This window comes from Falco peregrinus, chromosome 21, assembly GCF_023634155.1.
Source record: "Falco peregrinus isolate bFalPer1 chromosome 21, bFalPer1.pri, whole genome shotgun sequence".
Classification (NCBI taxonomy): Eukaryota; Metazoa; Chordata; class Aves; order Falconiformes; family Falconidae; genus Falco; species Falco peregrinus.
The window spans coordinates 1,855,055-1,879,550 of record NC_073742.1 but is presented as its reverse complement, the minus strand read 5'-3'; the positions used below and the strand labels follow the sequence as shown (position 1 = coordinate 1,879,550).

At 61.5% G+C, this 24,496-nt stretch overlaps 3 protein-coding genes across 3 annotated transcripts; 1 reads left to right on the top strand and 2 right to left on the bottom strand.

Moving 5' to 3' along the window:
* Window positions 1–6: 6 nt before the first annotated feature.
* On the bottom strand, window positions 7–8,048 carry STIP1 (stress induced phosphoprotein 1; the record flags this gene model as incomplete). Its single annotated transcript, XM_055792585.1, is given in 13 exon segments — window positions 7–113; window positions 206–242; window positions 664–788; window positions 871–967; window positions 1,042–1,068; window positions 1,070–1,163; window positions 1,261–1,363; window positions 1,452–1,578; window positions 1,809–1,885; window positions 1,888–1,973; window positions 2,408–2,547; window positions 3,154–3,287; window positions 5,759–8,048. Coding segments are annotated over 13 exon segments (3,444 nt in total), but the record flags the coding sequence as incomplete, so codon positions are not given.
* A 2,348-nt stretch (window positions 8,049–10,396) lies between these two features.
* OTUB1 (OTU deubiquitinase, ubiquitin aldehyde binding 1) lies at window positions 10,397–13,361 on the bottom strand. Its single transcript, XM_055792579.1, has 7 exons — window positions 13,115–13,361; window positions 12,715–12,776; window positions 12,501–12,599; window positions 12,247–12,365; window positions 11,962–12,046; window positions 11,619–11,813; window positions 10,397–10,835 (listed from the first exon to the last, which is right to left on the bottom strand). Exons 1-7 carry the CDS (start codon window positions 13,170–13,172, stop codon window positions 10,638–10,640), a joined length of 816 nt encoding a protein of 271 aa, XP_055648554.1. The 5' UTR covers window positions 13,173–13,361; the 3' UTR covers window positions 10,397–10,637.
* Window positions 13,362–14,518: 1,157 nt separating this feature from the next.
* On the top strand, window positions 14,519–24,141 carry LOC129782995 (vigilin-like). The gene is given in 15 exon segments (XM_055792584.1): window positions 14,519–14,713; window positions 15,519–15,600; window positions 15,911–15,948; window positions 16,519–16,749; window positions 18,373–18,579; window positions 19,054–19,269; window positions 20,106–20,273; window positions 20,276–20,314; window positions 20,529–20,636; window positions 21,198–21,302; window positions 21,806–21,885; window positions 22,766–22,919; window positions 23,225–23,329; window positions 23,591–23,704; window positions 24,037–24,141. Coding segments are annotated over 15 exon segments (1,947 nt in total).
* The last annotated feature ends 355 nt before the right edge of the window (window positions 24,142–24,496 follow it).

The following is a 24,496-nucleotide window of genomic DNA, read 5'->3' as shown; positions in this document are numbered from 1 at the left end:
CCCCCTCACCTTACAGCTGGGGTCGAGGTCAAGGGCGCGCTGGTAGACATCCATGGCTTTGCTGTAATCCTTCATGGCCTCCAGCGCCGCCGCCTTGCGCGTGTAGCCCTTGACTGCGGGGGGGGACACAGGCATGGCAGCACGCAGGGGATGAGGGGCACACCCCAAAACCAGCCCCCCCCCGGCAGCCCCCCCCAGCACTCACTGAAGGAGGGCTCCAGGCGGATGCACTCCTCACAGTCCTGGGGGGGGGGAAAGGGGGAGGTTAGAGGCACCCAAAGACCCCCAGAGCAGCACCCCCACTGAGCCCTAGCGCCCCCAACCAGCCCCCTACAGAGCCCTGTGCCCCCAAACCACCCCCTACAGCCCCCCACTGAGCCCTGCGCCCCCAAACCAGCCCCCTACAGCCCCCCACTGAGCCCTGCGCCCCCAAACCAGCCCCCAGCATCCCCAATTAGGCCTGCACCCTCAAACCAGCCCCCTACAGCCCCCCACTGAGCCCTGCGCCCCCAAACCAGCCCCCTACAGCCCCCCACTGAGCCCTGCGCCCCCAAACCAGCCCCCTACAGCCCCCCACTGAGCCCTTGCGGCCCCCAGCCCAGCCCCCTGCACTGCCCCCGAGCCCTGCACAGCCCCAGAGCAGCCCCCTGGGCCCCCCCAAACCTTGAGGGCCAGAGGGAACTCGAGCAGTTTGGTGTAGCAGGCGGCGCGGTTGCTGTAGAGCCGAGCCTCGTGGGGGTTGCGCCGAATGGCTTCGCTGTAGTGCTTCATGGCCTGGGGGTAATCCCCTGGGGAGGGCCCACGACAGCGTGGGGGGGTCACCCAAGATCTGGGGGAGCCCACTCTACGTCCCCCAAGACCCCCCGTTACCTCTCTGAAAACACTCGTTGCCTTTATTCTTCTCCTCCAGTGCCAGGTCAGGGTCAATGTACGCCAACCGCTCCTGCTCCTTTAAGATTTTCTCTGCCTGTAGTGGCGAATTTGGGGGTTGGATGGGTGTCTGGGGGTGCTGCACCTCCTTTTTTGGACCCCGCAAGTCACCTGCTGACACTTCTTGAGCACGTCAGGGTGTACGATGCTCGGCTAACGACTTATTGTAGAAGTTTACAGCCTCTTTGTACCGCTCCTCCCGCAGATACGAGTTCCCGATGCGAGCATACGCCCTGTGGGGGGGATTTTTGGCATTCAGGGGACAGGTTTGGAGGTGTCTCCCCTTTTTTAACCCCCCCCCCCCGCCCCCCAAATCCCACTGTAATCACTTTTGCGATCTGCCTGTAGTCCTCCCGGTTCTCCCGTCCCACCTCAATGGCTTTTTCGCACAGTTCTCGGCAGCGGTTATAGTCGCCTGTCTCAAAGTAGACGGCTGTAGAGAGAGAAGGAAGGAAAACCCTGGGGTTCAGGGATTTGGAGTGCTCGGAGGATATTGGGGGGGGGCGCAGGGGGTCACTCACCTGCTTGGTTGGTGACGTAGGTCATGTTGGTGGGGTCCAGCTCCTCGGCGCGGGTGTAGTGGGCCAAGGCAGTGGGGAATTCCTTCCGCTTGTAGGCAGCATTGCCCAGCTCCTTTTCCTGCTGTGCCTGGGTGGTGGGTTGCAGGGGCCGGGTCAACCCCAAAATCCCCCAACTCCCCCCTCCCCCCCAAACCCTGCCCTGCATCCCCCCCGTAATGCCCTCCCTTTGCAGGCAGCGTTGCTCAGCTCCTGCCCACGTGCACCAGAGGTTCGGGAAGGACAGGGCCACTCCCGAATCGGCCCCCAGCTCCCAATTGCCCCCCGGATTTTCAGGGACACCCACACACACCCCCTCACCTCCTTCTTGTTTTCAGGGAGCTCCTGGGGTGGGGGGGGCTGGGTGGGGGGCTGGGGAGGGGGGGGCGGTGGTGGGAAGGGGCTTCCTCTTCTTCCTCAGCCCCACTCAGGTCCACCCCCAGCAGCACACTCAGAGTCGTCATCACCCGGGGGTCTTGCAGCTTTCTGGGGGTGGGGGGAGAAAAGGGTCTGGGGGGGGGGAGCGGCACCCCAAAATCTGTACCACACTCCCCTTTGGGGGGGATATGGTGCCCACAGATTTGCCCCAACATACCCCAGCACCCCAAAAATAGCCATAAGCCACCCTGGGGCACACAGAGCTGGGGTGAAGGCACCCAGATCCCTCCCCAGCACCACAAAAACTGTCCTGACATGTGTGACACACCCCCCCCCCCCAAAAAAAAACCCTGCTTTGAACCACCAAATAACTCCCAAACCTGCCCTGCAGCCCTTCCGGCCCCCCCAAACTTGCCCCTAAATCCCCCCCAAAATCAGCCCTAAAACACCACCCCCCCGTCTCAATGCGTCACAGTGCTGCAAAATCTGCCCCAGTGCCCCCCCCCCCGCCCCCCAAGTCCCTCCCTTCCCCCCTCACTGACGTGCCCAGCTGGGCTGGGTGGCTGCGCAGCTGCTCCAGCAGCCGCCGGTACTCGGGGTCCCCCAGCAGCGCCCGGGTTCGGGGGTCCCCCTCCAGCCGCCCATAAAGGTCTGGCACACTGAAGGGGTTCAGCAGCTTCCGCTCTGCAGGAAGGGGCACAAAGCGGGTGTCAGGCCTCCCGACGCTCCAGGTACCCCAGACCCCCTTCTCAGAGTGCCCCCAGACCCATTCTAGGGCTCTAAAACATTTCCACATCCCCACCCAGGAACCTCAAATGCCCTCAGAGCCCCCTCAAACCTCCCAGGGGACCCCCTGGACTGATTCTGGGACCCCAAAACATCTCAGGCCACCCCCCCGACCCCTCTGTGATCCCCAAGAAGCCCTACCAGCCATGCCTCCACCTCTCAAAGCCCACCAACTCCCAGGCCCAACCCGCCCCATCCCCCATGTCCAATATCCCCAGCACCCCCTCCTCACCCCCCTAACCCCTCCCTACCCTGCCAGCCGTGCCTCCACCCCCCCGCAGCCCCTCCTTGAGCTGCGCGTTGCCCGGCTCATGCTTCAGCCCCCTCTTCATAAGCTGCCTTGGCCTCCTCGAAGCGATGCAGGAACTCCAGCGCCGCTGCCTTGCGTGAGTACCCCCTGGATTTGTGGCGGGGGACACACACACACACACACACAAGACATGGTGAGCACCCCTGGGGGCCGACGCAGATGGGGGCACCCACAGGTGCTCCCCCCACCCACCTTGGCCCAGTCAGGGCGCAGCTCAAGGGTGCGGCAGGCGTCAGCCAGGGCTCGGGCGTAGTCGCCCTGACGGGCGTAGGCAGCTGAGCGGTTGCTGAAGAGGACATGGTTGCGGCTGTCCAGGGCGATGGCTGCTGTGTAATGGCGCACAGCCCCCCCCACGTCCCCTGCCGCCAGCGCCCGGTTGCCCCGCTCCCTTCAGCTCCTGCGCCTGCCACAGGGAGGAAGAGGAGGGGAGAAAAAAATGTGGGAGAGGGACGAAGGCCCACAAAGAGGAGGAAGGCGTGAAAAAGAGGAGGGGCACGACAATAAACAAGGTGTGAGAAAGGCAACGGAGCACGAGAGGAAGGAAAGCAGAAGGAGGACAACAACCCATGAGGAGCAGGAAGGTGTGAAGAACAGGAGGGGCACGAGAAGAGGGAAAGTGTGAGGAAGATGAAGGAACGCCAGGTGGAAGAAGGCATCAGGAAGAGAACAGTGCCAAGGAAGAAGGTGCGAGAAATAAAAAGCACGAGTAAGGAGCACAGCAGAAAGTGCATGGAGAACGGGGCGTGTGTGCAAGAGGGAGCGGAGAACGATGAAAGCCCACAAGGAGGACGAAGGCCCGACGAAGAGCGTGCCGGGAGGACAGGGGGGGCCCAAGGAGAAGATGCGAGGAAGAGGCCGGACGTGTGGAAAATGCGAAGGAGAACGAGAAAAGTGCGAGTTGAGAGGAGCACAATGAAGAAAGTTGGGGGCCAGGAGCAGGAGGGGTACGAGCGTTGGAGGGCGAGAGGAAGACAAGGGGCGCGGGAAAGGCAAGGGGCACAAGGACAGAAAGCACGAGGAGGAGAAAGGCAAGGAGCATGAGACACGAAGACACAAGGAAAAGGAAGGCAGGGGGCATGAAGGGAGACAAGAAAAGGCCGCAGGAAAGGGGCGGGCAGAAAAAAAGAAGAGGAACATGAATGGGGTCCCCGTGACCCCCAACCCCAATCAAGGCCCCCCCACAGCCCACTGCAACCCCCTGGCTCCCCTCAGGGTCCCCCCGACCACCTCCCCACCACGTTCCAGCACTCCCAGCCTCTCAAGGCACCCCCCGACCTCCTCCCCACCTCCCTCGGGCGCACCCAGATCCCCCCTCCGCCTTTCTCCAGGACCCCCGCCCCTCCAGCCTCCCAGGGCCCCCCGGACACCCCTCCCCCCGATCCCCTCAGAGCCCTCTGGCCCCCCTCAGGGCCCCGCCAGCTCCGCTGCGAGGAGCCCAGACCCCCCCTGCCCGGGGAGCCACAAACCCCCCCGGAGCCCCCCGGGGCCCCTCCCGGCCCCCGCCCACCTCCTCCATGGCGGCCCGGCCGGCTCCGCTCCGCTCCCGCCGCGAACGCGCCGCCTTCTGGAAGCTGCTAGAAGCCTCGCGCCCCGCCCACTTGCCCCCCATTGGCCGGCGGCTCCGCCCGCCCGCCCCCGCGCGAATGCCCATTGGTAGATAGCTGCAGTCCCGCCTTGCCATTGGCCGAGAGGGAAAGAGGTGCCCGCCTCTCTCAAGCCCCGCCTTCCCGCCGGAAGCCGGCACAAAGGCCAGCCTCCGCACGCCGATTGGCCGCCACGGCCGACGCTGGCCGACCATTGGCGGGAGCCTCCTCGCTCTTCTGGAATTTTCCACCTCTCCCATTGGGTGTGCGCGGTGCCAATCACGAAGGGGCTGGGACACGACTGGGGAGGGAGTGCGCCTCCCGGCGGCGCGGAGGCCTCGCTACCACTCGTGCGTCCCGCGGGAGAGGCGGCGCGGCTTGCACGGGGAGACCCCCGAAGCCGCTGCCGAACGGGTTGGGGGCCGAAGGGGGGGGCGTGTCATGGCGGGAGGGGCAGGGAGTAGCCCCCCGCCCTGGCGTGCTGGGGAGAGGCCGCACGCCTGGGCCTCCTGGTGGGAGGGGCACAACACACCTGGGACTGATGTGACCCTGGTGTGACCCCCCTGGAACCTTCTCATGACCCCCATGTGACCTCCCCCCCACACATGAGCCCTCGTGCCCCCCTCTGCCGTGAACCTCCCTCCCCCCCAGACCCCCCCCCTTCCCCACACCCCTCTCCCCGCCCCCCCCATCCCCTGGGGTTGGGGCCTAGTGTGACAAGCCCCTCGCACACGCATGTGCCCCCCGCCCCCGCACGTGCGTACCCTCCCCCCTTGTTGCGGGGGAGTCCCAGGCGTCCGGGAAAGAGGCGCCGGCGGGAAAAGGAGCCGCTGGGTTTATTGGGGGGGGGGGAAGGTGGCGCCCCTCAGCCCTTTTGGGTTGATTTTGCCTGATTTTGGTCCTTTTCCCTCAAAATTCCAACGGCTGGGGGCAAGGGGAGGGGTGAAGGCACCTCGTGGGGGAGGGGGCACTTTGTCACACACAAACGTGCCCTGAAGCTGGGGGGGCGGGGGGGGGGGGGGGGGGGATGCCTGGATCCCCCCTGCACCCCCTCCAATGGTCTCTTGTGCAGGTTCTGATGCTGGGGTCCTCCTGGAGGTCATGGGGATTTTGGGGGTCCCAGACACCTAGGTCCGCCCCCCCAAACCCCTTCCTGCCCCAAACCCACCTTTTCTTCCCCCAAAAAAGCAGCGGTGCCGAAAAAACACCTTAAAAAAAGTCAAAATGCCCCTTAAAGGGAGGTGGGGGAGGGGCAGGGGGACCCCTTCCCCCCAAAACCCCCGGGGGGATCCCCCCCAAATGTCCTTGGAGCAGGGGGGCGCCTCCCCCACCGTATCCCCAGAGGGTGTCCCCCCAGCATGGGGGGGTGTCCCAGAAAGAGGGGACTCTTACCCTCATCAGGACCCCAGCCCCTCGCTGACACCGCCGTGGGGCACCCGCCCCCCCCGGTACCCCCGAACGCCAGGGGGGGGCAGCGGGGGGGGAGGGGGTGGGGGGGGGGGAGGTGGGGGGAAGATGGTGCGGATGCCCCCCTCCTCGGGGGGTCGCAGGGGTCTCAGGGCCAGCCGCCCCCCCCCGATCTTGGGGGGGGGGGGAACCCCCCCTTCCCCGCCCCTCCTCCGCCGCCTCCACCACCCCGCCAGGACCCCCAGGACCACCCCGGCTGCTGCTGCCGCCGCCCCCCCCACCGCTGCGGCCGGGGGGCAGCGCTAGGGGGGCGTCCCTTGGGGGGGGGGGGCCTGGTGATACGGGGGGGGCCTCACCACCGGCACGAGCCTGGGTGCAGAGTGGGGGGCTGGCGGCGCTGGGGGCGTCGAGTGCAGACAAGCACACGCGGTAGGTTGCCCGTGGCTGCAGCGCCGTCACCACGTACTCCCCCCGCTCCCCCCGCACCAGGGTTTCCGTCACCGCCCCTGCCCCCGGGCGCAGCCAGCTCAACCGCAGTGACATGCCGGGGGGGGCCGGGGGCCACCGCACCCTCAGAGACCCCCCAGGCGCCGCCTGCACCCACAGCCCACCCGTCGACGCTGGGACCCCCGGCGATGCCGCTGTGCTCGGTGACGCTGCCATGACACCGGGCGACGCCGCTGCCGCAGCACCCGGTGAGGCTGCCCCCGTGCCTGCCGCGGCAGCAGCGGCAGGGGGCTCACAGGCGTCCATCTCCCCCCCCAGCTCCCCCACCGGCAGCCCCCGCAGCCGCGCCGGCGCCTGGCACAGCAGCCCCTTGACCTCCAGCCCCCGCGGCGCGCGCCGTCGCAGCCAGTCCCGCAGCCAGGCCAGGTTGCAGCCGCAGAACCAGGGGTTGTTGCGCAGCCCCAGGTGGCTCAGGCTGCCCAGGTCGTCGAAGAGCCCCCGCGGCAGTGTGGTCAGGTTGTTGTCCGAGAGGTCCAGGCGCTCCAGCGAGCGCATCCGCGCCAGCGCACCGGCGGGCACGTGGCTGATGGCATTGGCGGCCAGCGAGAGGCGGCGCAGGCGGGCGCGGGGCAGGTTGGCCGGCGGTGCCGCCAGCGCGTTGCGGCCCAGCGACAGCTCACTCAGGTTGCCCAGGCGGCTGAAGGTGTCGTCCGCCATGCGCTGGTTGGCCAGCAGGTTCCCGTCCAGCACCAGGCGCCGCAGCGCTGGCAGCCCCTCAAAGGCGCGCAGCGGGATGGTGTGGATGCGGTTGTCGTCCAGCCGCAGCTCCTCCAGCGCCGGTGGCAGCCCCGGCGGCACGCTGCTGAGGTGGTTGCGCGACAGGAACAGCAGGCGCAGGCGGCGGTTCTCGGCAAAGGCGTCCTCCTCGATGCCAGCGGCCGACACCGAGTTGTCATCCAGGTGCAGGCGCTCCAGCAGCGGTGCCCGCGCCAGCGCCCGCCGGCACAGCCCGCGCACGTTGTTTTCCTGCAGGTGCAGCTCACGCAGCGCCGGTGGCAGGTGTGCCGGCAGCTGCTCCAGCGCGTTGGCATACAGGTATAGTACCTTCAGCGCCGGCAGGCGCCCCAGGCGAGCCGGGATGCCAGCGTCACCGATCCGGTTGTTTTGGAGGAAGAGGGTGGTGGCTCCAGCAGGGAGACCCTCGGGCACGGCTGTCAGGCCGCGGTCGTTGCAGTAGACGCGGCCGCCAGCACAGCGGCACACGGTGGGACAGGCGGCAGCGGTGATGGCGAGCGCAGCGACGGCGGTGACAATGCACAGGAGGGGAGAGGGGAAAGGAGCCCCCCCCCCCCCCCCGCGGGGCAGCCAGGGTGGGGGGAGGAAGGGGGAGGAGGAGGAGGAGGAGGAGGTGCAGGGGAGGGGGGGCCATGAGGGGAGGGGGGGGTCCTGGAGGGGGGGGACCGCGGGTAAGGGCGGAGGGGGGCCGGGGACCCAGGTGTCTGGGTGCTGCGGCCCCCCCCAGCACTGACCCCAGATACAGGTCAGCGCCCCCCCAGTGCCCCTCCCCCCCCAGATACAGGGGACCACAGCACCATAACCCCCCCCCAGTGATCTATAGGGTAGGGACCCCCCCATAGGGAACCTCCCCATAGCAGCCCCCCCCCCCCATAGGGACCCCCCCATAGGGGACCGCCGTGGAGTGGGGCTCTACCTGGGTCCTCTGCCCGTGGTCCGCGGTCCTCGTGCGACGGGGCCTTGTGCAACGGGTGCTCGTGCCACGGTGGGTCCTCGTGCGAGCCCGCTGCTAACAGCGCCGGTGCTCCATGGCCCCCCCCCGCTGGGGGGGCCGCTGTGGGGAGAGAGGGGTGGTGAGCAGCGGGGCCCTCGTGTGACACCCGCCCTTGTGAAAGGCCCTCGTGCGACACCTGCCAGGCCCCCAGCGTCCGAGCCTCTGCTCTCCCCTCCTCTGGGTGCTAATTACCAGCGCCACTCCTGAACCGCTCCTAATTAGCAGCAGCTCGTTAGGGCCCCCTTCCCCCGGGACTCTCATGCCCCAGGGTCGCCCTTGCGTCAGCCCCGGCCTCGCATGAGGGCTTTGCACGAGGGGTCGTGTGACCTCGTCCCCAGGAGGGGACCCAGATGTGTGGGTGACACCCCCCCCATCTCCCCCCCACCCCCATCACCCCCCCATGCCTGAGTCCCCCTGGCTGGAAACCACTGGGGACTGGGGAAAGGGCTGGGGGGCCAGGGAGGTTTTGGGGGTCTGGGAAGGGGTCTCATGGGGGGGTGTCACTTTCCAGGGAGCCTGAGCCCCCCTCAGCCCTCTGAGCCCCTCCCCCCGGATGGAGCATCCCTGGGTACCTGGGTGTGGGGGGTGGTGTTGGTGGGGGGAGGGTCAGAGGGTATTTGAGGGCTGGGGGCAGGTGGGGGAGTCGGGGGGGGGTCTCGTGGCAGGGGGGGGTGTCTCGTGGGGGGGTGTCAGACTTCCAGACGCCTGGGTCCCTTCCCCCCCTCCCAGGATGCCAGGGTCCCTCCCCTCGGCTGGAGCATCCCTGGCTACCCGGGGGGGGGGGGGCTTGGGGGAGGGGAGGGGGGGATTTGGTGCCGTAAGGGGGGGGGGGGTGTCTCTCGGCGGGGGGGTCAGGACCCTGGACGCCCGAGTGCCTTCCCTCCCCCCTCGCGGACGCCTGGGCCCCTCCCCCCGGCTGGAGCATCGCTGGGTACCGGGCGGGGGAGGGGCGAGTCGATTTCGGATGGCTGGGGGGGTTGGGGGGCGGGAGACGTCAGGAGGATTTGGGGGGGTCTTAATGTCGGGGGGGGGGGGGGTTCGCTCCTGTGGTACCCGTTGGGGGATGGGCCCAGCTCCCGACCGCCTGGGTCCCTCCCCCGGGCTGGAGCATCACTGGGTACCATGCGGGGATGGGGATGGGGATGCGGAGCGCAGGGGGAGGTTTCGGGGGGTCCCGGGAGGGGGGAGGGTGGGGCAGGGGAGCGGGGGGCCCTTACCGGGGTGGGTACCGGCCGGCGCGGTCGGGCCCGGTGCTGGCGGCGGCGGCTGCGGGCGTGGGAAGGCGGTGGAGGGGGGGGAAGGGGAGGCGGGGGGGGGGGGGGGGGGGGGGGAGCGCCGCCTCCCGGTGCGCGGGAACCCGGGGGGGGGGCGCGGGGGCGGATGCAGCTGAGCGGGGGGACCAAAACCCCCTCCTCACATCCCGCAACCACCCCCCGCCCCAGACGTGCGGCACGTCCAGGCACGGGGCTTGCACAAGAGCTGGCGCGAGGCTCACGCCAGACGCTGTTGGGGTGCACGCAGGGGGGCTCCACCGCCAGCGGGGAAGGGGGGGGGGTCCTATGCCCCACCCCGGTGCCACACGTGCCCCCAGAGGAGCTGCACACTAGGACCCCCTTGCACGGGGACCCTGCCGTGCGAGGGGGCTCACGCCACCCTCCTGCAGATCCCCACAAGTGCCCTCGGCAGGTGGGACAAGGGGGGCTTTGGGGGGGTGGGAAGGGGAAATCTGGGGACCCTTGCGTGGCTCTTGGGGTTCCCAGGGGTAGTTTGGGTTGGGGGGGGGGCAGTTGGGGGGGGTCCCCGGGCATGTTGCACACGTGCATGGCGTGAAGGGCAGGTTGTGCAGCACAGGATGAGGCACCTCCATCACCCAGCTCGCCCCAGGGTACCCCGCCACCGTCTGGGTGACCCCCCCTGGGACCCCCCCCAGCCCCGCAGTTTGTCCTCTAAGCGGAACCCCCTGCTCCCCCCCCCCCAATTACCCCTGAACTGCCCCCAAGAGGGTCCCAAGTGACCCCCCAGGCCTTCAAGTGCCCCACAAGGGGTCTCAGTGCTCCCCCCCACCCAGCGTCCTCCCTCAACCCTCTCACCACCCCTCTTGACCCCCAACTGCACCCATGGGGCTCCCCAAGTGCCCCCCAGCCCCCCCCCCTCGCCCCCGAGTCCCCCTGCGTGACGCCCCCCTCCCCCAATAAACAACCACAGCGAGTGGGGCCGCGTCTTTATTAGGGGGGGCGGAGGGAGGGGGGCACGTGCGAAGCCGCATGAGGGACTCGTGCCAGGGTTGCACGAGGGCCCACAGGGCCTGTGCGAGGGACGCATGAGGCCCCGCAAGGTCACGTGAGGCGCTGGCGGGCCCTGCGCAAAGCCCCCGTGCACCTGCGGGGAGCTGCACTCGGCCCAGGCGAGGCACCGCCAGCCTCACGTGAGGCCTTGTGCGAGGCGGGAGCTCACTTGTAGAGGATGTCGTAGTGGCCGGGGCGGTAGAGCAGGCAGACGCGGGGCTGGGAGCCCTCGGGGAAGACGTGGGGGTTGGTGGCGCCGCCCTCCCCCCGGTCCATGTATTCCACCAGGATAGAGACGTGCAAGGCTCGTGCGAGGGCAATGATGTGGATGTGGTCACTCTCCTTGCACATGGGTTCCACCTCCTGTGAGGGGAAAAGGGACATCAGGGGACTGTGCCGGGGAGCTTGGGGGTGCACCCGGACGCCTGGGAGGCCATGCAACGCTGTGCAAAGCTGCGGAGGGGCTGGAGGTTGTGCAAAGCCATACAAGGGCCATGCGAGGCTGTGCAAACCTGCCGGGGGGCTGCGCAGTGGCCACCAGGGACTGCGTGAAGCTGTGCAAAGGCCGTCAGAAGCCATGCAAGGGCAGGGTGAGATCATGCAGGAGTGTGCAAAGCTGCACAACGCCACGTGAGAGACCGTATAAGGACCACGCAAAGCTGAGTGAGCGCGCTGGGAGGCAGCACGGGGCTGTGCAAGGCTGCACAAAGCCATACGGGGGCCCTGGGATGCGACGCAAGACCCATGCAAGACTTGTGCAAGAGCAGTTTGAGACGGTTGTAGTTTGCACAAGGCCGCAAGACACCACGCAAAAGTCGCAGGAGACCCTGTGAAGCTGCGTGGGACCCACGCGAGCCCATGTGATACCCTACATCAGGGGTCCTCAAACTTTTCAAACAGGGGGCCAGCGCGCGGATGAGGTGGCAGGGAGTCATCTGTGGCTGCTTGGTTTACCCCCCCACCCCCCGGCGGGGGGCGGGGGGGTTCTGTAAATACCAGGGGCCGGACTGAGGACCCTGGGGGGCCGTATCCAGCATGCGGGGCCGCAGTTTGAGGACCCCTGCCCTACATGAAGCCACGTGAGGGTGCTGCAAGGTGGCACATGGCCCATGCTGGGGCAGCGCGAGGCCTGTGCGAGGCCCTGACCTGCTGGCAGAATTCCTTGATGCTGCGGCCGCCCTCCAGGAACTGCTCGAAGAAGCGGCGGTGGCGCTGGAGGCAGCCAGAGGTCAGCAGGCGCAGGTAGACCACCAGGTAGTCGGAGGTGCTGGGCTCATTGAAGGCCGCCAGCAGCTCCGGCAGTGGCACGCGGCGCTCCACCCGCTCGATCAGCTCCATGAACTGCCAGGAACGCACGTATCAGGGGGGGCACGGGTGGCGTGACGTGCACGGCCACAGGGGCACACGTGCCGTCACAAGGGCCCTCATGGGGTCACACACGTGGCCACAAGGACCATGCCCCCCTCTGTGTTCCCTGCCATGTTCCCACCGTGTTGTGGAAGTCCTCAATGGTGAATTCAGTGAACCCCTGTGCCACCAGCTCCTCCTTGCTGCGGGCTGAGACCTCCTTGAACCTGGATGGGGACCCGGGCATCAGCAAGGGATGCCTGGGGGAGGGAAGGGGGACCCAGGGGGCACCCAGACATCTGGTGGGGGAGAGGCGTGATCTGAGGCGGGGGGGGTGGGGCAGGGCAAGGAGGAACCCTTGGGACTTGGGTGGGGGACACGTCAGTGTACAGGGGACACCCAGAGGGGGTCCCTGGGGGCTTCGCACCGCTGCAGCTCCTGGCCATCCTCCAGCAGAGCCTCCAGGTGGGCGAAGCCAAAGGCTCGGTAGAAGCAGTTCCCGTCTGGCCGCGTCTTCCGGATATATGAATACTTCTGGAGCAGGTCCTGGGGAGGGCGGCACAGCACACAGTCAGGTGTTGGGGGTCGGGGGGTGCAACCCGGGTGCCACGAGGCCCTTTACAACTCCCAGTCCTGTACTGGTTTTGCCAGAGGCGCTCCCAGTCCCTCACTGGTGCCCACCTTGATCTTCTGCTGGTAGATGTGGTCATCCTCGGCGTACTCCTTGTACAGCACAGCCAGCTCCAGCCGCTCGGACACCAGCGGGTTCTGCACCGCGATCTGCACCCCATGGGGAAGGGGGGTCAGCGTGGCGGGGGGTCACCGTCAGGGGGAGGGGAGCGATGTGGAGACGCCCACGAGAGCGTCGAGGGGGCTGGCGGGGGGGGGGTCTCACCTCTTGCTGGATCCGGTCCTGCTGTGCCATGATGGCCTCATCGTAGGCCAGGCAGTTCACGCCTTTGGGGGGGGGGGGGGGGGGGATATTTGGGTTCAGGAGAAGTGTCCCCGATTTTGTAGGGGCCCCCCGTGGCCACTTCACTGGGTGCTGCGGGGGGGCTACGCGGGGCGTCGGGGGAGGGTCCCGGGGTGCTACGGGGGAGACCCTGGGGGTGCTACGGCGGGGCTCTGGGGGTCTCGGGGACGCCGGGCGGGGGCTGTGGGGGCACCGGGCCCCAGCGCGGCCCCCGCGGGGCGCCGGGGGGTCCCGATGGGGGGGTCCCCAAGGGAAGCCGGGACGCGGGGGGGAGGCCGCGGGGGAAGGCCCCGGGGGGTGCTCGGCCGGGGCCCGTCGGTACCGTCCGCGTCGCCGCCGAGCGGCTCCGGCTTCTGCTGAGGCTCCTCCGCCGCCATCATCCGCCGCAGCCCCGCCCCACGCAGCACTTCCGGGTCAGCCGCCCGCCGCCGGCAGCGCTTCCGGGTCAAACCGCCGCCGCGTCACAACCGCCGTCGTCGCTTAGCAACCGGCCCCGCCCCACGCCGTAGCCTGGGCCCCGTTCCTGGGGCCCGCGCGGCAGCGCAACGGCCACGCCCCTAGCTGCAGGCCACGCCCCTCGAGCCCACCTGTGGGACTCGGTCCCGGTGGGACCCTCAGCACTCCAGTCCCAGAGGGCCCCTGAGCCCCCCCCCCAGTCCCAGAAGGACTCCACACCCCCCCACTACCGGGGGACCCTAAAGACCCCTCATACTGGTGGGACCCCGAGACACCCCTCCCCCAGCCCCAGCGCGACACTCAGCACCCCGGTCCCAGACAGACCTTAACCGCCCCCCCCTCCCCTTACTGGTGGGACCCTCAGCCCCCTCCAGTCTCAGTGGGACCCTCAGCACCTCCCCCAGTACGGGTGGGATCCTGAGACCCCCAGTCCCAGAGGGTTAGGGTGCAGAGGGGGAGGGGGCGGAGGGAAGACCCCGCTCCCTTGTCCCACCTTCCAGCCCTGCCGCGTCCTCCGCCCCCCTTCACCGCGGTGACACCTCACTTTCCCCTCGCAGGGAACGGCTGTGGGCCCGAGAGGTTAAACCGTGCGGCAGCTGCTCACGGCTTACCTGCGCAGGGGGAAGCTTGCGTGAGCTTTTCCTGAGCCGCGCACTCACACCGTTCGCTTTTTCCTACTCGGAAAGGGCAGCCCTGCAAGATCTCTTCTATTTAAAAAAATACACGTTTAAAATCGCTGTTACTAAGGTGCTTCCAAAGGCAAACAGAGCAAACGCACCCCTATTTCCCACAGCAAAACGGAACGCTTCGTACGGAGAGGATTTAAGAGCTTGAGCCCCGTGGGTGCTTTTGCGTCCGGAGGCAATAAGCATGAATGCCGGGCTGCGAGCGGGCAGAGGGCAGAGCGCAGGGCACCCCGCCGCCGCAGCGAGCGCTCCCGGGGCCCGGTGGCGTAAACTGGGCCGAGACCCGGCCGGTGCTCGCCGGCCGGTGCTCAGCACAGGGCTGGTGGGGCGCTGCTGCCATCTAGCGACAAAACGCTGGGTACTGCAGCCGCCCAGTTGGTGGAGCGCTGCTGCCACCTGGCGACCAAAAATTGGTACCAGAGCACGGGGCTCGAACGCGTGTCCTCCGCGCGGGAAAGATTCTACCGACGGCGGCTGTGTCGTCGTCGTGGTCGTCTGTGTCGTCGTCGTGGTCGTCTGTGTCGTCGTCGTCGTCGTCTGTGTCGTCCTCTGTGTCGTCGTCATCGTCCGTGTCGTTGTCGTCCATGTCGTCGTCGTCGTCGTCGTCTGTGTCGTGGTCGTCGTTGTCTGTGTCGTCGTCGTCTGTGTCGTCGACGTCGTTGTGTCTGTCGTCGTCCGTGTCGTCGTCGTTGTCCGTGTCGTCGTCGTCGTCGTCCGTGTTGTCGTCGTCGTCCGTGTCGTCGTCGTCTGTGTCGTCGTCCGTGTCGTTGTCGCCGTCGGTAGGTAGGGCGAGTAGGATGAGGACGGTGGCGGGTAGGATTGTTCAGATGAGTTCTACTTGTGCATCTACGGTGTTGGAGGATAGTTTTTCTGCTAGTGTAAGTGTCAGCAAACAGAGAACTAGGCTGCAGATTGCGAGTGCGACTATTAGGGCGTGGGCGTGGAATTCTACGAGTTCTATGATGGGTGAGGAGGCGTCTTGGAATCCGACTTGGGATTGCTTGGCCATGGTAGGGGTGTACATTTAGCTTTGACAAAGCTGTGTAATGGGTTTACTAACACTCCATAAGAAAGAAGCATGAGTGGTTTGAGGCAGTTGGCTTGAAACCAGCGTGTGAGGGTTCGATTCCTTCCTTTCTTGGGTCTGCACGAAGGTTGGTTCTTCAAAGGTGTGATAGGGGGGGTGGGCAGCCGTAGATTCACTCGATGTTGGTAGCGGTTAATTCCGTTTGGAGGACTTTTCGTTTTGCTGCAAATGCCTCTCAGATGATGAATATTAGTAAGATTACGGCTGTTATTGAAATTAGGGAGCCAATAGAGGATAGGGTGTTTCATAGGGTGTAGGCGTCGGGGTAGTCTGAGTAACGTCGTGGTATGCCGGCTAGACCTAGGAAGTGTTGGGGGAAGAATGTTAGGTTTACGCCCGTGAATATAATTCCGAAGTGGGTTTTAGATCATGTGGGGTGGAGGGTGTATCCAGTAAATAGTGGGAATCGGTGGGTAAATCCAGCGAGGATGGCAAATACAGCTCCTCTTGAGAGGACGTAATGAAAGTGGGCGACTACATAGTATGTGTCGTGTAAGGCAATGTCTAATGAGGAGTTTGCTAGTACGATACCTGTTAGTCCTCCAATTGTGAAGAGGAAGATGAAGCCCAAGGCTCACAGTAGCGGTGGATCTCATTTGATGGTGCCTCCGTGTAGTGTGGCTAGTCAGCTGCATACCTGAATGCTGGTTGGGATGGCGATGATTATAGTGGCGGAGATGAAGTATGCTCGGCTGTCTACGTCTATTCCGACAGTGAATATGTGGTGGGCTCATACGACAAAGCCCAGGAATCCAATCGATAGTATAGCCCTACTATTCCTATGTAGCCGAATGGTTCTTTTTTGCCTGCGTAATAGGTTATGACGTGCGAGATGATTCCAAAGCCGGGAAGGATTAAGATGTAAACTTCTGGGTGGCCAAAGAATCAGAACAGGTGCAGCCAATAAAGGCTTCTGTCATCACTCAGGTTGGTGGGAGTGGGTGTCTTATGTCCCTCCTTTTCATCCCTCCAAAAAGTAGGTGAAGTGAAGCTTTCCCTGGAGTATGAAATCCCTTAGTGTGTCAGAGTAACTGCCTCTTTGCTGTACTTTGCCCTGAGGCACAAGGGAGACCGCAGCTGAATGCTAGGACTGCTCCGGAGGGGGAGGGATGTGTTGAAAAACTGCCCAGAAGAAGCTCTGCATCCCTGTTCCACAGATAGCTGGAACAGGCCTGAAGGGAGGATTGCAGAATTCAAGGAGCGAGTGCTAATGCATTGAAGTGTTCCCCCTCCTCTCCGCACCCCCCCCCCCCCCCCCCCCCGCCCCCAACAGCATGTTCTTTAGGAGAGCACTCAGTTTGGGACACACTGCCTGCTGCCGTGCCCTCGTACTGCAGCTGGTGTCTCCACTGGAAAGGCTGATGGGTCGCCTAAATCTGGGAACTTAGTACACCAGTGAAGTCCTCCTGTATGGCAGTAAGAGAGGGAGACACTGATAATCAAAAGCACACTGGCACCTTGCTGTGCCCTGCTTTTGTCTGTCCCGTGGCTGAGCAGGTGTTCCATGTGCCACTGGAGGAGAGGAAATACAAGGACATGAATCAGTTTGGAGAAGGCGAGCAGGCCAAGATCTGCCTTGACATCATGCAGAAGACAGGGGCTCACCTGGAGCTGTCTCTCGCAAAGGACCAGGGCCTTTCGATCGTGGTCTCTGGCAAGGCGGAAGCAGTCACGAAGGCTCGGAAGCAGATTGTCGCTCGACTGCAGACTAGGAGAGGGCATCTAACTGTTTCTGCCTTCGTCTTTGCTCTTCCCCAAGACTCGCAAATGCTTTGAGACCCTTGGGCCCGTGTGCTTGTAAGACAAAGAGGTATGCTGTTACGTGACTAATTCAGCTTCGCCATACGTTTTCAAAGCACCCAATTGGCAATTTGGAATGGGAATGAGGCTTCAAATAGGGTTCCAAGGTAATTACAGGCCGCGGTGTTGCATGAAGCGTGGAGTGTGCCATCTCTGGAACATCTGAGTTGCAACCAGTGACTTTGTGCTGAGGTGCTGGTGCAGGAGCCTCACACACAAAGCTAGTAGTGTGTGAGAACGGGACGGTGCTTTTCCTGAAGTCCTTCAGAGGAGAACGTGGAAGGCTGGGAGAAAGAAAAGTAGAGAAAAGGAAGTCCTGCCAAAAGCCAAAAGCTTCGGGTCAGGGTTCTGCCTTGTGTAACTCAAGGCACGCTGGTAAGGAGCCACAACCCTGTTGTTTCGGTTGCTTCAGTCCTCTAGGTTTTGATCTCTTACCTTAAGGTTCTTGAGCTCATAGTCAAGGTGGTAGCTCTTGTTAGGATGTATCGCAGCCAGGTGTTGCAGTGTGTTTTAAAGTATAATGCCAAAGGTAGGTAATGCGATGTTAATACCATGTCTGCTTAGTGCTGTTCAGCCCCTGTGTCATACCCTGCCAGAGGAAAGAGAAAGGAACGAAACCCTACATCCACAATGTGCATCTGAAAAAACAGTTCAGGTCGTGCCGCCACAGACCCGTGAGCCACTGTTCTCAAATATACCTCCTTCTGCCCTGGCCCCAGGTCTGGAAGGTGTGTCTGTATTCCAGCTTCTCTTGGGCTTGGCTAGCTTCAGGACAGGAACACAGAGCTGAAAAGTCACACCGAGTGATCTTTTCTTCACCTTTTATTTTTCCATTATAGCTTGCATTTTCATTGTCTGATTGCTGTTAGTGGTTACCTAATCAGAGGGATCAGGAGCACGATAGCAGTCATCAGCTACCAGACCTGCAAAAACTCAGTGAGAAGGGAAGAAGTCGGGAAGCCCTTGTATAGAGCAGCCCTTTAATGGTAGATTGAGAAGGACCCCTTTTGCATGCGGGGCCTTCTAGAAGCAGTCCCAGGAGCAGCATGTGCTACACTTGAAGACGCCTTAGCACTTAAGTAGCGGTAAGCATGTGCTAGCTGCCTGCCTCCTGCAGTAGGTTTCTGGTGTTGAATTTCTCTTTCCTAGGAGTCATACTGTATGTCTTGTTCTCTGTAGCCTTGGCAGCAGATGTCAGAGTTCAGATAAACTCCAGCTGTGCGCTGCCATCTCAGTTGTTGTCCGGTGTCTTACAGTGGAGGAGAGGCACCTGCTCGTCTGTGTCGGAAGGCCTTTGCTAATTCAGGGTACTGCTCCTGTGCAAACAGAAGGGTTTTGAGGGAAAGGTGGGGTTTATACTCCTGGCATGGAGGCACTGTAGATCAGCTGGTACAGTGTCAGCCCTCGGACAGAATGTGCTGGGAAGGCGTTGTGTTTGCTCTGAGGAGCAGTACCGCTGAGCAGCGTCTACCTTGCTTTCCCTGGCTCTGTTCCTGTGGATCTGCCAGTGCAGGCAAGGCTTTTCACAGACACTTGGTTCTTCTGCCGCAGGCTTCAGCAACAGTTGCCATCCCCAAGGAGCACCACTGTTTTGTCATTGGAAAGAAGGGTGAGAGGCTGCAGGACCTGAAGCTCAAAACTGCAACCAAAATGCAGGTCCCCCGCCCAGATGACCCCAGCAACCAGATCAAGATCAGCGGCACTAAAGAAGGGATTGAGAAGGCCCGGCACGAGATCCTGCTTATCTCCGCTGAGCAGGTACCTCAGTATGATCTCTCTCATGGCATTAGCTGGCCAGCCATTGTGCTTCCCCACGGTATAGTCGGAGTTTGCAGCCACCGTGGCTACAGTCAGTGGCTAACGTTAGCCTGAACGGAGACGTATACTGTGCCGCTCGCCGGCTGTATGAGCACCGCTGCCAGGTCCTGAAACTTCTTGTGCTGCGTTTTGTCCATCTCTGAGGCCAAAACAAGCATTTGATAGTTGAAGCGACGCGTCTTAGGTGCCAGCTGAGATAAGGCAGGAGATCACAGGGGTGAATATCGTAAACAAGGAGCAGCAGCAGCAACCATATTTGTAGATGGAAAGAGGTGGAGATCTACAAGCCCACAAACTGAGAAGGTTGCTTGGGCCAGAGTGTCAGGCAGGACACCCCTGGGAGCTTAGCTGTGCCTGGCAGAGACTGTAATACAGAGGGCAGTTCCCACCAAGGTCTGTTGTGGGCTCTTCCAGGATAAGCGTGCCGTGGAGCGGCTGGAAGTGGAGAAAGTGTACCACCCTTTCATTGCTGGCCCTTACAACAAGCTGGTGAGGGAGCTCATGCAGGACACAGGGACGCACATCGACATTCCTCCACCCAGTGTCAACAAGACCGAGATAGTCTTCAGCGGAGAAAAGGAGCAACTAGCCCAGGCTGTGGCTCGAGTTAAGAAGATCTATGAGGAGAAGGTACGGATGGTCCATAAAGCTTCCCACCTTCCCCTGGCACCTGCTCCTAGGCACTCTTCCCTTCTTGTTCTACTTTTGTGCACCCCTCTGTTGCATCTGGCTCAGCAGCCCTTGCAGTACATGACCCCGAATCCTACCGTTTCCTCACTCGGCAGAGTGGGAGCTGGGCTGATACTATCCGGGAGGTGACAGATTTCTCGCTTTTCTGTATCGTGGGACTTAGCAGGCCACCAAGAGCTCTTGTTCACACCGGTGCTACTAAGGAAGGAAAGAAGCGTGAAGTCTACAGTGGTGGCCAGCTGGCAGTATCAAAGTTGCTACCTAAGTAGAAGTTGCTGAAGAGTGAATGTCACTCCAGTTTATTTCCCACAGCCAACGCTGCTGTGAATATCCTTGTTGTGGGTTGCTGGGCTGTTTCTCCTCGTGGTTAGGTCTGTATTTGTACCGGTCCGGATTTCAACAATCGGCTTATAGCCTGCACAGTGTTGCATCACAGCACTGCCTGGGAGACGGCTGGGAGTTGAACCCTGTTGTCCAACGGGGGGACGGGGACGACGACAACGACATGCCTGTGTGCGTGTGTGGTCTCTTGCATGCCGTGTCCCAGGGAGCTTGACACAGCATGCTAGTTTTGTACTTGCCCTGTGAATTTTTGAGCACAAGGCTTTCTGTAGGCAGGGGTCCAAGGGGTGCTAGGGTGCTGCCGAGCCACTGTGCTCAGCTTGGCTTTGCTCTTTGCTGGGTGCAGAGTTTGACTGCATCTTGTGCCTCTTCCTGTCGCTCTTGTCCTTCCCCGCCCCCTTGTGATTGATGCCTCAGTGTCTCTGCCCCTACAGAAAAAGAAGACTACTACTCTTGCAGTGGAGGTGAAGAAGTCCCAGCACAAGTATGTCATCGGCCCCAAGGGGAATTCCCTGCAGGAGATCTTGGAGAAGACTGGAGTCTCTGTCGAGATCCCAGCCACTGACAGGAGCTCGGGGACGGTGATACTGCGAGGCGAGCCTCTGAAAAACTTGGGCAAGCATTGACTGAAGTCTATGCAAAGGTACTGACAAGATGGGCTAGGCCTCCTTTGAAGGTCCCATGAAGATCCATTTGTGAGCACTGACAGGTGTAGCGGGGGTGCTCTCTCTTGGGCCATTAGAGGTGCAGCTTAGAAGTCAATACCGGAGGTGCAGTGTGGGAATTGGAACTGAATTGTTGTGAAGGCCTCTCCCAGTTTGTCCATCAAACAGCTTCTCTGTTTTTCTGTCTCTCAGGCCAACAGTTTTACCGTCTCCTCGGTCTCTGCCCCCTCTTGGCTTCATCGTTTCATTATTGGAAAGAAAGGACAGAACCTGGCCAAAATAACTCAGCAGATGCCAAAGGTATGGATGAGTTGGTTAGCTTAGCACCCCCGGCGTAGAAAAAGGTTTAGTCCAGATCACTCGTCACAAAAGAGAGAGGTGTATTCTAGCGTGGGTAAAACCAGGGGGAAATGACACAGATCTTTGCTGTTCAAGGGAACCCTCTCTTTTACTGCTGCAAACACTGCTCCTCCTATGTTATTGTCATGGGTTGAGCCCTTCCAAGGAAGCTTTATGTGGTGCTGTTTTGAGAACTGATGTAGTAGGATACCTGGAAATGGCGAGTGCAGCAAGGCTTCTCCCTGGGGAGTTAGACGGTATCTAGATAAAGGCTAGATGAGTAAACTTCTCCAAAGCCCTTGCAGAAACCGGGACGGCACCAGAGCCTTGGGCTCTAGGCACTGCCATATGGCCGAAATTGTTAAGTTACTGACTTGTAAAATTGTGGGGATTTGGTCTGGGCTTTTTGGGAAGGAGCACATCTCTCAGCGGCAGGGATCGATGGTGTAGGCCTGACCAAAAGCATTGGCCTGGCTTGGATCTTGGCAAATTCTGAAGAGATTCATTGTCCTTCACCTCAAGGTTCACATCAAATTCACTGGAGGAGAGGATAACATCACTTTGGAAGGACCTACAGAAGATGTGCATGTGGCTCAGGAACAGATTGAAGCCATGCTCAAGGAACTGGTGAGCTGCAGTTACTAGTTCCAGTAAGAAACTGGGGGAAGAAGGGGCAACAGAGCAGAGGTGATGAGGTGTTTGTCACATCCATAGGATGTCTTGGCATGCTTAATCGAACTTGCAGGAGACAAATTGTGTGGCAGGTGGATGACGCCCCTTGGTTATGAAACTCATCCATAGCATCCTTGAAAAGTCAGCATTAATTTTTTTGGTGCGGAGAAGGAAGGATTCTCTTGGTTATAGCTGGAGAGGCATAGAAGTCAGTCTTTTCAATGTTTCATGAGCACAGTGCTCTCTTCTCAAAGCAGAGGAATGCTTGTGCTCTGCTTAAGAGCAGAAGTGCTTGTAGCTGACCGCTGGTGAGTCAGTGCCAATACTGGCAGTAGGCAGTTACTTAGGGCACGAGACAGAAGCGGTGGCCTGTCCTACCTGGCCCTATATAATATAATATATAATATTGGACATACATACATATATAGATATAGATATAAAAATATAATTCTTTTTAGATCCACGGGATGGATTACGCAATAATCAAGGCTGACCACCAATTCCACCGACACCTCATTGGCAAGAACGCAGCTAAACGGTAAGTGGAGTGCCTTTCTAGTCCTTCCCATGCTCACACTCTTCGTGTTTAGCAGATCATATCAGGGGCTCTGTAGCTCACCCAGTGTGCTGTCTCCATCACGTTTCCTCTGCTTTCCTGGAGTGGTGGTGGTACAAGGAGAGAAATGGGCCGTGAGGCCTTGCGATGGCTTTAACGTGTGAAAGTACCTTGGGAGCCTGAACAGTAGTGGAATTACTTCTCTGTGCGAATGACATTTTAGCAGCCAGTTGTGGGTGGTGGAAATGTGCTTGGTGAGCTTCTCCCTGTAGAGGAATGAAGGCGGTGGGTTGATTAGCATTGATAACACGCAGCTGTGGCCTTGCCTCAGAGGCAGTGGGTTGATTGACGTGGACGACGTGCAGGTGTAGCTGGTTCCCGCTAAGGGGTTAAATAGCCCTGTGGCTTGTGGGAGAGGGTGTCAGCTGGAGGAGGAGCAGTGTGGTCTGGCCTCTGGAGGAAGGTGCTACAGCACCGGCAGTAGAATATGGCCAACGCTAAAGCCTTGTTGCGGTCTGCTAGTTTGATAGCGCTGCAACGTGTCCCCAGCCAAGAGTTTGGGGTAGAAAGGAACGATTATCCTCTGCTCTAAATGTGATACTGTTTGGGGAAGAAACACGCCTCGCTCTGACAAGGGAACAATGGGCTCTGTAGATGCCATGGTATATTTACTTGGACAGGCTCTCGTGTGGCACAGGTCTGCTCTCACTGAACTCCAGGGGGAAGAGGCAATTTCCCCTGTCTCAACCCTACCCCACTGAGCCCTTCCCAGAGGCGGCTTTCCTTCTTCAACAGCCTCTGAGCAGTGATAATCAAGGTGCCTTGCTTCCAGGTCTTTGCCTAGCAGACGGCGTCACCACAGTCCTTGCCTCGAAGTGAACAGGATGAAGGATCTGTACAAGGTGTCTGTGCGCATTCCCCCGGACAACGAGAAGAGCAACCCGATCAGAATGGAAGGAGACCCACAGGGGGTCCCACAGGCCAAGAAAGAGCTGCTGGAACTCGCTTCCCGTATGGTGAGTGGGTAGGACGTGATGTTTGGGAGACTGCAGGGTTTGGGCTCTCGTGTTCCCTTGTAACCTTCTGACGCGAGTGTGTGCCCCTTGCCCACGGAGCACTTGGATCTCATGACAAGTGCAAGTTCCTCTTCACAAATGTCTTCCTCTGTTCCCTCGGGTAGCCCTTCTCTGTCAACGCAGAGTGAATTTGGTCTGGAGAAAAGAGGGACAGTGCTGGCAAGTAAACCGTCGGGCAGCAAACCGCTAAGTCAAAGTAGATGGCTCTCCGGCTGAACACTCAGCGTGCCCTCTGTTCCCATCAGGAAAATGAACACGCTGCGGACCTAATCGTTGAGCAGAAATTCCACCGGACCATCACTGGGCAGAAGGCTGAGCGGGTCTGGGAAATCCGGGAGCAATTCCCAGAGGTAAGGCTTTGTAGGAGAGGAGGAATCCAGAGGGGTTATTTCCTACATGGGTAGTAGGCCTGTCGTCACAGAAGTCGTAACTTTAGTGGCTCTGTAGCGCAAGTGTCTGAGAAGATAGTTCTTTTAGCCAGAGGCCGCTAACACGGTTCCCCTTTTCTGAATGGGAAAAGGGCATGTGTAGGATCCCCCCAACCTTTGCATGTGTCTGACACAAGGGTTCTTGCTTTTGCTTGAGCTAACTATAAATGACCGCTCCTGCAGGTTATCATCAGCTTCCCAGACCCTGCACACAAGAGTGACATCGTCCAACTCCGAGGTCCCAAAAACGAGGTGGAGAAGTGCACCGAGTACATGCAAAAGAGGGTGGCAGACCTGGTAAGGAGGTCTCTGCCTGCTCTTCCCTCCTACGTGCCTGGATAACCCTGGGGCAAAGCAGAGCTCTACTGGCTTGGGTAGAGCTAAAACACCTCAAGAGGAGGGAGCTGTCGACGCTGTTTTGGCTGAATGGAGGCAGGGGGGTAGTACCTGTTATGTGAAGGCTACAGGGGAACGTCCTTGCCTTTGTTTAGTCTTACAAAAGTCCCTCGTATAGAGAACTTCCTTGGGTCTAAGCCTGTTTTCAAAAGCTCGTTTATCAGAGTTCCTGAAGTCGGGCCTCCCTTGCCACGACAGTGTAATCTTCAGGTCTCCCTTCCTTTCTCCCTTAGGTTGAAAACAGCTTTTCTATTTCTGTCCCCATCTGCAAACAGTTCCACAAGAACATCGTAGGGAAAGGAGGTGCCAAAATCAAGAAGGTGAGATGTTGTTCCTAACACAGGTGGGCCGGGCCGGGACGCGCAGTGGTGGGCCGGGACGGGCCAGGACGGGCTGCGGTGGGCTCGTATTGGCTGGCAGGGGCTGGCAGGGGCGGGGACGGGCTGTGGCGGGCGGGGACGGGCTGGGACAGACTGTGGTGGGATGGGACGGGCTGGGACAGACTGTAGTAGGGTGGGACGGGCTGTGGTGGGCTGGGACGGGCTGTAATGGTCGGGGACGGGCTGTGGTGGGCTTGGATGGGCTGTGGTGGGTTGTGGTGAGCTGAGACGGGCTGGGATGGGCTCTGCTGGGCCGGGCCGGGCCGTGGGGGGCCGGGCCGGGCCGTGGGGGGCCGGGCCGGGGCGTGGCGGG